A 12,589-nucleotide genomic window follows, 5' to 3' on the forward strand; every position below is an offset into this window, starting at 1 on the left:
CATGGTCTGTCCAAGAACATCAAGTCTAGAAAACCCAGGATCATGAAGACAGGTATGCAACCACTGCTCCACTAAGTGAGGCTGAGGGGTGACTCGTTTCTCTGGCGAGCCCTGTACTGACCAGTGACATTAACAGAGGCTGGATTCTCATGATGCCCTTGTCCTGGGCCAGCTGGCCTTAAGTACAGTCCACAGAGGTCCCAAGACCCTTTCTGGCGGTTCTCGAGGCCAAACCTGTTCCCCAACAATACCAAACCAGCACTCTGTCCCTGGCGTACTGTTCAGAGGATACGAACACTGTCATTCAAGGGCCAATGAATGTATGCGTGGCATCTTTGGCTTGAAAATGTTTCAACTCCTAATATACAAATGTCCATGGATATAACCCTTATAAGCAAACGTATTTGGGGGTCTAAATTATAACTTTAAAGAGTGTAAAGGGGTCCTAAGTAGGAGTGCCAGATTTAACAAAAATACAGGATGCCCAGTTATATTTGAATTCAGATAAACAACGAATATTGCATGGGATACACTCATATTAAAAAGTTATTCGCTGCTTATCTGAATTTTAGATATACTTGAGCCTGCAGTATTTTAGTAGTCAATCATAGGCCTAAGACCGGAAATTCCGCGAACCGTGCTCTGTCCCAGGAGTCCCGGGCGGGGCACTTCCGGTCAGGCGGGCCGGCCTGGGCGCGGGCCACGCGCATCGCCGGAAACCTCCCCAGGCCAAGGCTCCGCTTTCCTCCCAGGCCAGGCCCCGCCCCGGCCCCGCCTCCCGGCGCCGGGGCCGCTGGGGGCTGGTGCGGGAGGTGGAGCGGGTGGAGCGGGTGGAGCGGGCGGAACGGGCTTCCTGCCTCCAGGGGGCAGCGGCCGCGGCCTGGTTCCAGGGTGGACAGCTCGGCGCCGCGCCCGGCCGCTCTTTCTGTCTTTGGGAGTGACGGGCCGGCCAGCGGGCCGCCGAAAGCCGGCGGTCGCCATTCCCGTGTCGCTGCGCCCGCGGGGGCCGCCCGAGCCGGCCACGATGCCACTGGGCCTGAAGCCCACCTGCAGCGTCTGCAAGACCACATCGTCCTCCATGTGGAAGAAGGGCCCGCAGGGGGAGATCCTCTGCCACCACTGCACGGGCCGGGGCGGCGCGGGCGGCGGGGGCGCCGGCTCGGGGGCGGCCGGCGGGACGGGGGGCAGTGGCGGCGGTGGCGGCTTCGGCGCGGCGACCTTCGCCAGCACCTCGGCCGCCCCTCCGCAGAGCAACGGGGGCGGGGGCGGCAAGCAGGTGAGCTCCTCCGGCCCCTCCCTCCGGCGGAGGTCGACCGGGCGCTTGGCGGGCGGAGGCCGGGTGGGGGCGGAGGGGGCGGGCGGGGGCCTCCCGGGATCGCCGTGCTCGTACTGGGCCGGGCCGCCCCTTCCCATCCCGGTTGAGAACATGGTCTTTGGTTCGGCCCATTCTCAGCACCTTTTGTAGTGAGGAACTGAAAGGCTAGAGAAGCAAGAAAAGTGAAAACGCTTCAGAAATCCCCCCATTGTAATGTTTTGGATAGCAACCAGACATCTCAGTATACACATGTATACATAGAGATGTCAGCAGGGTCATGCTACTGGACCTGTTAATAAAGTTCATTTTGTCATAATGTCGTGCTATTAAGATTATCATGTCATCATTTTCAGTGGCAGCATAAGTATTACATTGCAGGAGGTGGCATACCAAACCCGTTCTCTGGCGTAGGAGAGTTGAGTTTTTAAGCATTTTTCTGTTATAAACACAACCGATGAATAGTTCTTGCCTTGGCCTGGACTGACTCTTGTTGCTGCCCCTTGACCTATTACAAGTAGCTCACACCTTTTTCAATGCTCTGGAGATGCTTGCCTAAGGCTCTCCCTGTTTGAATTAGGCCAGCTGGTGTGATTACCCGCCATAAAAACAAAAGGTGCACTCTTACTTAATTTTTAAATGATCGTTTAAAGTGCATACTCTGGGATCCTTGTAAGATGTTTGTATCGGGACAGCAACCTTTCTGCACTTTTTATTTCTTTCTCTTTTTTGTTCTTTAATTGTTTATGTAACAGAGTAAGCAGGAAATTCACAGGAGGTCCGCTCGGCTCAGAAACACTAAATACAAATCTGCTCCAGCTGCTGAAAAGAAAGTTTCCACTAAAGGAAAAGGGAGAAGACATATTTTTAAATTAAAAAATGTAAGATGATTGTGGACAGTGTCTTGTACTGTAATGGCATTGTGTGTGTAGTGTGTCCTGCCACTGCCTTCATCTCTCATCACTGAACTTGGACTCTGCTCTTGGCAGCTATTCTGTAGTGTTCTGGGGACTGGTCCAGACTTTCTAAAAGGGAGTGAGCTCTGTTGTAGGAGGCTTACTGTTTATAAAATTAATAATACCCTTTCTCTGTTTTTTTAGCTTTTATTTTTTTCTCTGGGAAATATAAAATATTCTAAAAGAAACCTAAACCTCCAGCGCATTTTACTGGGTTCTCTGGAAAGGATGAGATGGGGTTATAGTTCTTGGTGTGGCCAGGTATACTGGGAAAACTTTTTTTTTCATTCTTAAAGCTCTAAGTAAATAATACCGAAACTCATTCATTTCCATATTTGTTTGTTATTATGGCCCCAGAAGACGTTTCTTACTGATTTATAATGATCAACTTGATGAATATGAATGAAAAATTTTACTAAATCTTCTTTATCTCTTCTCCTATGAGAAAGTAGATGGTCGAAAGACTTGTGCTGGGGTAGTGGAAAGCATATTTTTGTTGCAGTAAATTCTCATTGTTTTTGTAAATACAAGGGACAGTGGTCAAACACAATGGGCAATGCATTATATACTATTTTTTTAAAACCTCAGTATGGTACTCTTTGCTTTCAGAACAGGAATGCTTCACTTACCAGTAAAGGCATTTCTGAAGTTGGGTGTGTTTATTTAAAAAACTCAGAGAAGCCTTGCGTTATATTCTTGTGCAGATTGTGGATCCTTTTTCTTGTTTAGAATAGTTGCCCCTAATTTATATAAGAGTTTTATAATTCAGTTTTCTAAAATGAGGTGTTTATTGACTAGACAAAACATGTAAATATTGGACTATAGTTGTATACTCTTAAATGCTCTAAACACGTTTTCCTCTTAAGTATGGTGGAATATGTTCTCTGCAAGTATTTTAATATCAATTTCTCTAACAATGCCTTTCTTCAAGGATAATACCAAGACATATTTGGGAAGGCCTAGTTACTGTGTTGTGGCGTGAAAGTGTGTGTTACAGCTTAGGAAGGAATCTCAATGGTGGTTGAGTGCTGGCAAGTTACTAAGAACTCCCAAGAAAGTTTCCTTTGGCCTTGGTTCAGGCTTGCTAGAAAATTAGTTCTGATGATACTGTCATAACTAGTTCCATAGTTAAGTGGAGATGGAAAATGTCTTTGAGGAGACACGTTTTTTATTATTCCCACCTCCGTCATGCTCAGGCCATTAGGGCCAGATTTTTTTTATAACTAGAATGAGTAATAAGGCTCTGAGAAGGCTTCTGTTAGATTTCAGCCACGTAGTCAGGAGCCGGTCCTTTGGGGCTCAGCAATTTTTAAGCTAAAGGTAGCAGAAGTATTCAGACCAGGCTTTGCCACAACGATCAGAAAAGCAGTTTTTTTTTCTTTTTTACTGCAGTTCTTGTCACCAAACAACAACTTTAGTATTTCTTAAATTACAGAACTCTCATATATGGCTGGAAAAATGCCTGTACACGCTACACACACACACACACACACACACACACACACACACAAACACACACATTATGAATGTGCTAATATTTTTACTTTTGTTTTTTCACAGCCCATCAAAGCCCCTGAGTCAGTTTCCACCATAATCACTGCGGAATCAATCTTCTACAAGGTGAGCATCTGTAGTTACTGAAGGAAGGTTTGAATTTATTGTGTAATGTGCTACTAAAATGCTGGGTTAGTCTAAAAGTCTCTGCTACTCTGTAGAAGGTGTGATCGTGGTTTTTGTTCCTTTCTAAGCTATTTTTCCCTGTAGGGGGCTATTATAAAACATCTCATCCAGAGCTGAGTTGGGAGAGGAAGTTGCCTAATGAAATACGATATGAGGATCTTAAGTATTTTTTAATGTAGATTATGGGAATCGTTTTTAAAATGAAAATGTATGGTGTGGAGCCATTGAGAATGATGTTTGCTGTGTGTTTTTCATATATGGCCTTTATTATGTTGAGGTAGGTTCCCTCTACGCCCATTTTCTGGAGAGCTTTTATCATAAATGGGTGTTGAATTTTGTCAAAAGCTTTTTCTGCATCTATTGAGATGATCATATAGTTTTTATTCCTTAATTTGTTAATGTGGTGTATCACATTGATTGATTTGCATATATTGAAGAATCCTTGCATCCCTTGGAGTTAACCCCCACTTGATGATGGTGTATGGTCCTTTTAATGTGCTGTTGGATGCTGTTTGCTAGTATTTTGTTCACGATTTTTGCATCTATGTTCATCAGTGATATTGGTCTATAATTTTCTTTTTTTGTGATATCTTTTTCTGGTTTTGGTATCAGGGTGATGGTGGCTTCGTAGAATGAATTTGGGAATGTTTCTCCCTCTGCAACTTTTTGGAAGAGTTTGAGAAGGATAGATGTTAGCTCATCTCTAAATGTTTGTTAGAATTCACCTGTGAAGCCATCTGGTCCTGGATTTCTGTTTGTTGGAAGGTTTTTAATTATGGTTTCAATTTCATTACTTGTGATAGGTCTGTTTATATTTTCTGTTTCTTCCTGGTTCAGTCTGGCAGAATTGTACCTTTCCAAGAATTTGTCCCATTTCTTCGTGGTTGTCCATTTTATTAGCATATAGTTGTTTGTAGTAGTCTCTTTAATCCTTTGTATTTCTGCAGTGTCAGTTGTGATTTCTCCTTTTTCATTTCTAATTTTATTGATCTGTGTCCTCTCCCTTTTTCTCTTTTTTTTTTGGGGGGGGTTCACGGGCCTCTCACTGTTGTGGCCTCTCCTGTTGCGGAGCACAGGCTCTGGACACACAGGCTCAGCAGCCATGGCTCACGGGACCAGCCGCTCCGCGGCATGTGGGATCTTCCCAGACTGGGGCACGAACCCGTGTCCCCTGCATTGGCAGGCGGACTCTCAACCACTGCGCCACCAGGGAAGCCCTCCCTTTTTTTCTTGATGAGTCTGGCTAAGGGTTTATCATTTTGTTTATCTTTTCAAAGAACCAGCTTTTAGTTTATTGATCTTTGCTATTGTTTTCTTCGTTTCTGTTTATTTCTGCTCTTTATGATTTCTTTCTTTCTATTGACTTTGGGTTTTCTTTGTTCTTCTTTCTCTGGTTGTTTTAAGTGTAGGGTTAGATTGTTTATTTGAGATTTTTTCTTGTTTCTTGAGGTGAGATTGTATTGCTATAAAGTTCCCTCTTAGAACTTCTTTTGCTGCGTCCCATAGGTTTTGGGTCATCGTGTTTTCATTGTCATTTGTTTCTATGTATTTTTTAATTTCTTCTTTGATTTCTTCAGTGATCTCTTGGTTATTTAGTAGCACACTGTTTAGCCTCCACGTATTTGTGGTTTTTACAGTTTTTTTCCAGTAATTGATTTCCACTCTCATAGCATTGTGGTCAGAAAAGAAGATTGATACAATTTCAATTTTCTTAAATTTTCCCAGGCTGGATTTGTGACTCCAGATGTGATCTGTCCTGAAGAATGTTCCATGTGCACTTGAGAAGAAAGTGTATTCTGCCACCTTTGGGTGGAATGTTCTGTAAATATCAATTAGATCTATCCGGTCTGTTGTGTCATTTATAGCTTGTGTTTATTTATTTTCTGATTGGATGATCTGTCCATTGGTGTAAGTGGGGTGTTAAATTCCGCTACTTTTATTGTGTTCCTGTCGATTTCTCCTTTCATGGTTGTTAGCATTTGCCTTATGTATTGAGGTGCTCCTGTGTTGGGTGCATAAACATTTATAACTGTTATATCTTTTTCTTGGATTGATCCTTTGATCATAATGTAGTGTCCCTCCTTATCTCTTGTAACAATCTTTATTTTAAGGTCTATTTCATCTGATACAAGTATTGCTACTCCAGCTTTCTTTTGATTTCCATTTGCATGGAATATCTTTTTCCATGCCTTCACTTTCAGTCTGTATGTGTCCTTAGGTCTGAAGTGGGTCTCTTGTAGACAGCGTATATATGGGTCTTGTTTTTGTACCCATTCAGCCAGTCTGTGTCTTTTGGTTGGGGCATTTAATCCATTTACACTCATGGTTATTATTGATATGTATGTTCCTATTATCATTTTCTTAATTGTTTTGGGTTTGTTTTTGTGGGTCTTTTTCTTCTCTTGTGTTTCCCGCTTAGAAAAGTTTCTTTAGTATTTGTTGTAGCACTGGTCTGGTGGTGCTGAATTCTCTTAGCTTTTGCTTGTTTGAAAAGCTTTTGACTTCTCCATGGAATCTGAATGAGATCCTTGCTGGGTAGAGTAATCTTGGTTGTAGGTTTTTCTCTTTCATCACTTTAAGTATATCCTGCCACTCCCTTCTGGCCTACAGAGTTTCTGCTGCAAAATTAGCTGATAACCGTATAAGGATTCCTTTGTATGTTATTTTTTGTTTTTCCCTTGCTGCTTTTAATATTTTTTCTTTGAATTTAAATTTTGTTAGTTTGATTAATATGTGTATTGGTGTGTTTTTCCTGTATGGGACTCTGTGTGCTTTCTGGACGTGGATGATTATTTCCTTTCCCATGTTAGGGAAGTTTTCAACTGTAATCTCTTCAAATATTTTCTCAGACCCTTTTTTTTTCTCTTCTTCTTATGGGACTCCTATAATTCGAATGTTGGTGTGTTTAGTTTTGTCCCAGAGGTCTCTGAGATTGTCTTCAGTTCTTTTCATTCATTTTTTCTTTCTTCTGCTCCTCAGCAGTTATTTTCACCATTTTGTCTTCCAGTTCACTTATCCGTTCTTCTGCCTCCGTTATTCTGTTACTGATTCCTTCTAGAGTATTTTTCATGTCAGTTATTGTGTTGTTCATCTCTGTTTGGTCTTTAGTTCTTCTAGATCTTTGTTAAACATTTCTTGTATTTTCTCAACTCGTGCCTCCATTCTATTTCCGAGATTCTGGATCGTCTTTACTGTCATTACTCTGAATTCTTTTTCAGGTAGATTGCCTACTGCCTCTTCATTTATTTGGTCTTTTAGGTTTTTACCTTGCTCCTTCATCTGTGACATGTTTTTTTGCCATCTCATTTTTTTTTTTTTTTTATGAGTGGGATTGTGTTCCTGTCTTACTGGTTGTTTGGCCTGAGGCTTCCAACACTGGAGTTTGTAGGCTACTGGGTAGAGGTGGGTCTTGGTGCTGAGATAAGGAACTCCATGAGACCTCACTCCAATGAATAATCCCTGGGGTCTGAGGTTCTCTGTTAGTCTAGTGGTTTGGACTTGGAGCTCCACTGCAGGAGCTTCGGCCTGACCCCAGGCTCGTGAACCAAGATCCCGCAGGCCGCCTGGAGTGGAAAATTAAAAGAACAATAACAAAGTAAAAAATAAAATTAGACTAGGAAACTAACAGATATGTTAGGAAGAATATAAAAATAAAAATATAGATTAATCGACAACCAGAAGGTACATCAGTACCACAATAGTAAAAAAAAGAGGAGGAGGGAAAAGAAATAAAAAAGGAGGGGTGTGTGAAGGCCTTGGCTATGGAGGGCGGGGCCTAAGCAAGGGTGAAGTTTGGGTGGTGGGCGAGGCCTATGCTTAGGACCCACAGGCTGGAAAAGGCCCTGGGGGCTGTGGGGGGTGGGGTTTAGGCTCAAGGAACAGAAGGGGTCCAGGCGTGCCCCCCACCCCTGGTCTCAGAGGGCAGGGGACCTCCTCTGGAAGCCCAGCAGACTTCCTGGGCTCGAGTGGGTGGGGCAAATGCCCTCCTCTCCTCTCCTGCTCCTCCAGTCTGGGAGGGCCCCTACCCCATGCTTCTCCTGATCTCCCCGGCCTCCCTCTTATGGCGCCAAGGACCCACGCGGCCTGGAGGGGGGTTTGGAGGGCAGGGGACCAGCCTGGGAGATCAGCAGGCTCCCCATGCCCAAGTGGGTGGGGCAGTTGCCCTCCACTGCTCTCCTGCTCCTCCTGGAGGGCCCCTCCCACCTGCCTCTCCTGTTCTCCCCTTGGCCTCCTTCCTATGCCCCCAGGGACCCATGAGACCTGGAGGGGGCTTTGGAGTGCAGGGGACGGGCCTGGGAGCTCAGCAGGCTCCCAGGGCCCGAGTGGGTGGGGCAATCGCCCTCTGCTCCTTTCCTGCTCTTCCCGGAGAGTCCCTCCCACCTCCCTCTCCTGATCTGCCCAGCCTCAGGGGTGCTGATCCTGTCTGGCTTCCACTTCTCCTCCCCCCTCAGTCCCCCTACGTCCTACCGGTTCACTTTGGGGTTCCTCCCGTCTCCTTGGGTGTCAGAGTCCACCACCATTGGCCAGCAGGCGCCCTAGTTGCGGGGAGACACTAACTCCATGTCTTCCCACACCACCATCTTGACTCCACCTCCTATTTTTATCTTAAATATGGGGTTATCTTCTACTTCCCCCAGGGAGTCTATTACCAAATTGGAGATGTTGTTTCTGTAATTGACGAACAAGATGGAAAACCCTACTATGCTCAGATCAGGGGTTTTATCCAGGACCAGTATTGTGAGAAGAGTGCAGCACTGACGTGGCTCATTCCCACTCTCTCTAGCCCCAGGGACCAATTTGATCCTGCATCCTACATCATAGGTGAGTTTGACAGGTAACAGACAGGTTTTTGAACCCAGTTAATTTTCCATTATTATGTGAAAGTATATTCATCTGCTTGGGCTGCCATGACAAAATACCATAAACTGAGTGGGCTAAACAACAGAAATTTATTTTCTCACAGTTCTGGAGGCTGGAAGTCCTAAGGTGCTGTCAGGGTGGGTTTCTGGTGAGAGCTCTCTTCCTGGCTTGTAGACAGCCACCTTTTCTCACAGGGGCTTTCCTCTGTGTGTGTGCACTCCTGGCATCTCTTCCTCTTCTTATAAGGACACCAATCCTGTTGGATTAGAGCCCCACCCTTATGGCTTCATTTAACCTTAATTATCTCCCTAAAGGCCCTATCTCCAAATATTATCACATTAGGGATTAGGACTTAAACATATGAATTTGGCGAGATACAATTCAGTCCATAACAGAGAAGTGTAAGTACAGAAAAGTAGAGATTATTATAGAAAGTATGAAATTTATATAGCTGGGGTTTGAGGGCTATACATTATTTTGAGTTCCGGGGCAGTATAGTATGCACGTACTAGAATGCTATGTGGATAAGATTTTTCTGAGTGACCCATGGTTAAACTCTATTAAAAGAATTTATTGCTCAAGAACTAGGTTATTTAGGTAACATATAAAAATTTACTCAAAAATGATTTCTAGAGGAACTGTCACATTTATGTCTAAAATCTTACAAAGTCTCATTATGTGTCCCTCTAGATGTCACACACATCATCCTAGACCTTTTGCAACCTTTTATATCATTGTTGGTAGCTGAAATGGCAGCCACTGTACTCATTAATTTCAAGGCTGACTAAAGAATTGGTTCTTGACGTAGACTCACAAGAAGAAGTTGTTGATAAATAGAATTTTGAAAGTGTTCAGAGTTTTAAAATTACCCCAAACTCTTCAACCTTTCTGCAATGGGCATACGTTACTTTTGCATTCTAAGAAAAAAGATACAAAAGGTTTTTTTCAGAGAGAACTCAAGGACAAGTAAAGTACCACTATTATTCCCAGCTGCATGTCAAGTTTGATACATGACCAAGCAGTTTTAGTCTTCCGCTTGTAAGTATTGATACACAGAAGAGTGAACTTTCATTAACCTGTTCTATCAGACAGGATTGTCAGCAGAGGCAGTAACATGACTGAATCACCTCTAGGACTTCTATCTCACCTCCTCTTCCTAATCCTCAGATTGTAAAGGAGACAGCATAGCATAAAGGGTCAGAGCACAAACTCTGGAACTAGACTGTCTGGGTTCCTTGGACAGCCACTTACTAACTATGTGATCTCAGACAGGTTCCTTGATCTCTCTTGCCTTATTTCCTCATGTAAAATGGGAATAATAATAGTGCCTAACTCAGAGGGTTGTTGTGAGGATTCAAAGTATTGATATATATATCAAGTACTTAGAACAGTATCGACATAATAAACACTATATAAAGCTAAATATTATTTTTAGAATCCTTTCTATATTGAGTTATATTTTGGGGAGAATGCTATATTCCTTAAGCAATTAAAGCAGAAAAAAATGATGGACAGTAACTTCAAAATAATATATGTTTCAAGGGTTAATGTCAAGTTACCACCAGACCAGTTTCTCCTAGTGTCTAGGAATTTTAACATTTTATGGAAATGATATATATCTTCAAAACTGTGAATGTTGGCTGCCTTCTAGGACCAGAGGAGGATCTTCCAAGGAAGATGGAATACTTGGAATTTGTTTGTCATGCACCTTCTGAATATTTCAAGTCACGTTCATCACCATTTCCCACAGTTCCCACCAGACCAGAGAAGGGCTATATATGGACTCATGTTGGACCTACTCCTGCAATAACTATTAAGGAAACAGTTGCCAACCATTTGTAGTTTAAAAAATGAACATGGATTTCCAGTTGTCTTGTATTTGTACTACCATAAGACATGCCACATGTTTCTTTAATGAAATTCTTGGATGGAAAAATGACTAAAAGTTTTTTCTCTACTGCCCAGTAATCATTAGCTTGTTTATTACTAGTCACTTAGAAAATTAAAAGAGATAGAAAAGAATTAAATATATTTTGAAGTTAAATATTACATACACATTAAGTGTGTGTATCCTCCCAGGCAAAGACTGTAATTTCCAAGGAGACAATTAGGAACAGGTAGTGTCTATTTTTCTCCATAATTTATTTCTAGAAACTCATAAAATGGATTGTATTTTTCTACAAGAATAAAATATTAATTAAGGTTTGAATTTCTAACCAAGGGCTGAATCAAATAAAATGTAGCCGTTATCAACAGTATCTATCACCAAGTTAAAAAAAAAGCTTTATTTTATCATCTAGAAAATGCTGTGACAGACTGTTGGCTGCTTTAACCTTAAGGAAAGTGATTGGTGGATGATGTTATTAGCCTAGGCTTTTTAAAACTTTCATCCAGTTCTTCTGTAGTAAGCAGGGATTCAGAATCATTTGGTTGATCTTAATAGAGCTGCTCTTCACTGCTCTCACCTACCTTCTCAGTCAGAGTGAGGCTTAATCAAAACATTAAGTTTATAGTTCAGACAGACAACTTCACTAAAAACACACAGGAAACGTACTGTTCAGGCATCCCTGAGCAGTAGTTTCTTGACCACCATTAGAACAAACATTGGGCAGTCATAAAAATGATTACTCATTAGCACTGATATCTAAAAAAAGTCCACCCCAAAGTTAAAACCATCTGCTATGTACTCATAATAACAGGCCTAAAACAATGTCTGGGACTTAGAAGTCCAGGCACAGGAATTCTATTCAGAATTCAGGGACAGGTTTTACTTCAAGTGTAGGTCAGCTAAGTAAGGGAGCAACAATTTAAAAGAGGGAAGAAGTGGGATTTGCACACACTTGCTTCCTCTCCTGTTCTGACTGGACCATTATTTCTCAACCCCAGCAAAATTTGTCAGGATCTAATTTAATTATGGTGATTTTGAATTGTAGGAGTTTTAACTGTTACCATTTTTCTACACAGTTAATGTTTGTATGTTGTAAGGAAGTTATGGTTTGTATGTTGTAGATAGATAGCTCTATGTACATAGTTCTTTCTCCACAAAACTTATAGTAAAATTGATTGTAAATACCATTGTAAATAACTAAATGCTAATATTCAGACTTTTGGATTAAAATGTATTTTTCACAGTGTATCTTTGGATTTATTTCATGCATTTATTTATTTCGTTTAAACAATTAAATAGGGCTGTCTACCACAAAGTGATGTAAATAAAAGACACCACTGTTGTAGTATTCATAATTTGGAATGACAGATTCGTCATCAGTATGTAATAGATATTAGGAAACTCAAAGAATGGCTGATAGATCAAATGAACATTTAACATAAGGTATTTATTAAAATGAAATATTTAAAAACCAGTGTATATATGGACCATTTGTTTATAAATTCCTAGATACTTGTGTAATATCTTTTAAAATAAAGATCGAATTTTCATATTCCTCCTTAACAAACACCAAATGGCTCCTGTTACTCAAAGCGTAGATCCATAGCTTTTCTCCTGTGACGGAAGGCCTGCGCTGATGTGGCCCCAGACTATGTTCCCAGACTTGTCGCCAAAGGGGTGAGAGGCTGAGGCAGTGCTCTCCTCCACTTCAAATCCATCTTCCCTTTCAGACTGCCTGCCCTACTGATTTTAGGCCCCAGCCCAGACACAGAAGCAAAAGCCTTATACAGACTGTTCAGCAGGCTCCCACAGTTGTGTAAGGTAAAATCTCTATAATAGATACTTCATTCTATTTCATTCCTAGTGGCTCTGTTTCTCTAATCAAATCCTGAC

General features: G+C 42.0%; 1 protein-coding gene across 1 annotated transcript; it reads left to right on the plus strand.

Annotated features, from left to right (window-relative positions):
- The first annotated feature begins 826 nt into the window (after positions 1-826).
- On the plus strand, positions 827-11,944 carry GATAD1 (GATA zinc finger domain containing 1). The gene is made up of 5 exons (XM_032643720.1): positions 827-1,276; positions 2,068-2,193; positions 3,829-3,888; positions 8,586-8,769; positions 10,460-11,944. The coding sequence occupies exons 1-5, from the start codon at positions 1,025-1,027 to the stop codon at positions 10,648-10,650; spliced, it is 813 nt and encodes a 270-aa protein (XP_032499611.1). The 5' UTR covers positions 827-1,024; the 3' UTR covers positions 10,651-11,944.
- Positions 11,945-12,589: the final 645 nt, after the last annotated feature.

The sequence above is a fragment of the Phocoena sinus genome, chromosome 9, assembly GCF_008692025.1.
Source record: "Phocoena sinus isolate mPhoSin1 chromosome 9, mPhoSin1.pri, whole genome shotgun sequence".
Lineage (NCBI taxonomy): Eukaryota > Metazoa > Chordata > Mammalia > Artiodactyla > Phocoenidae > Phocoena > Phocoena sinus.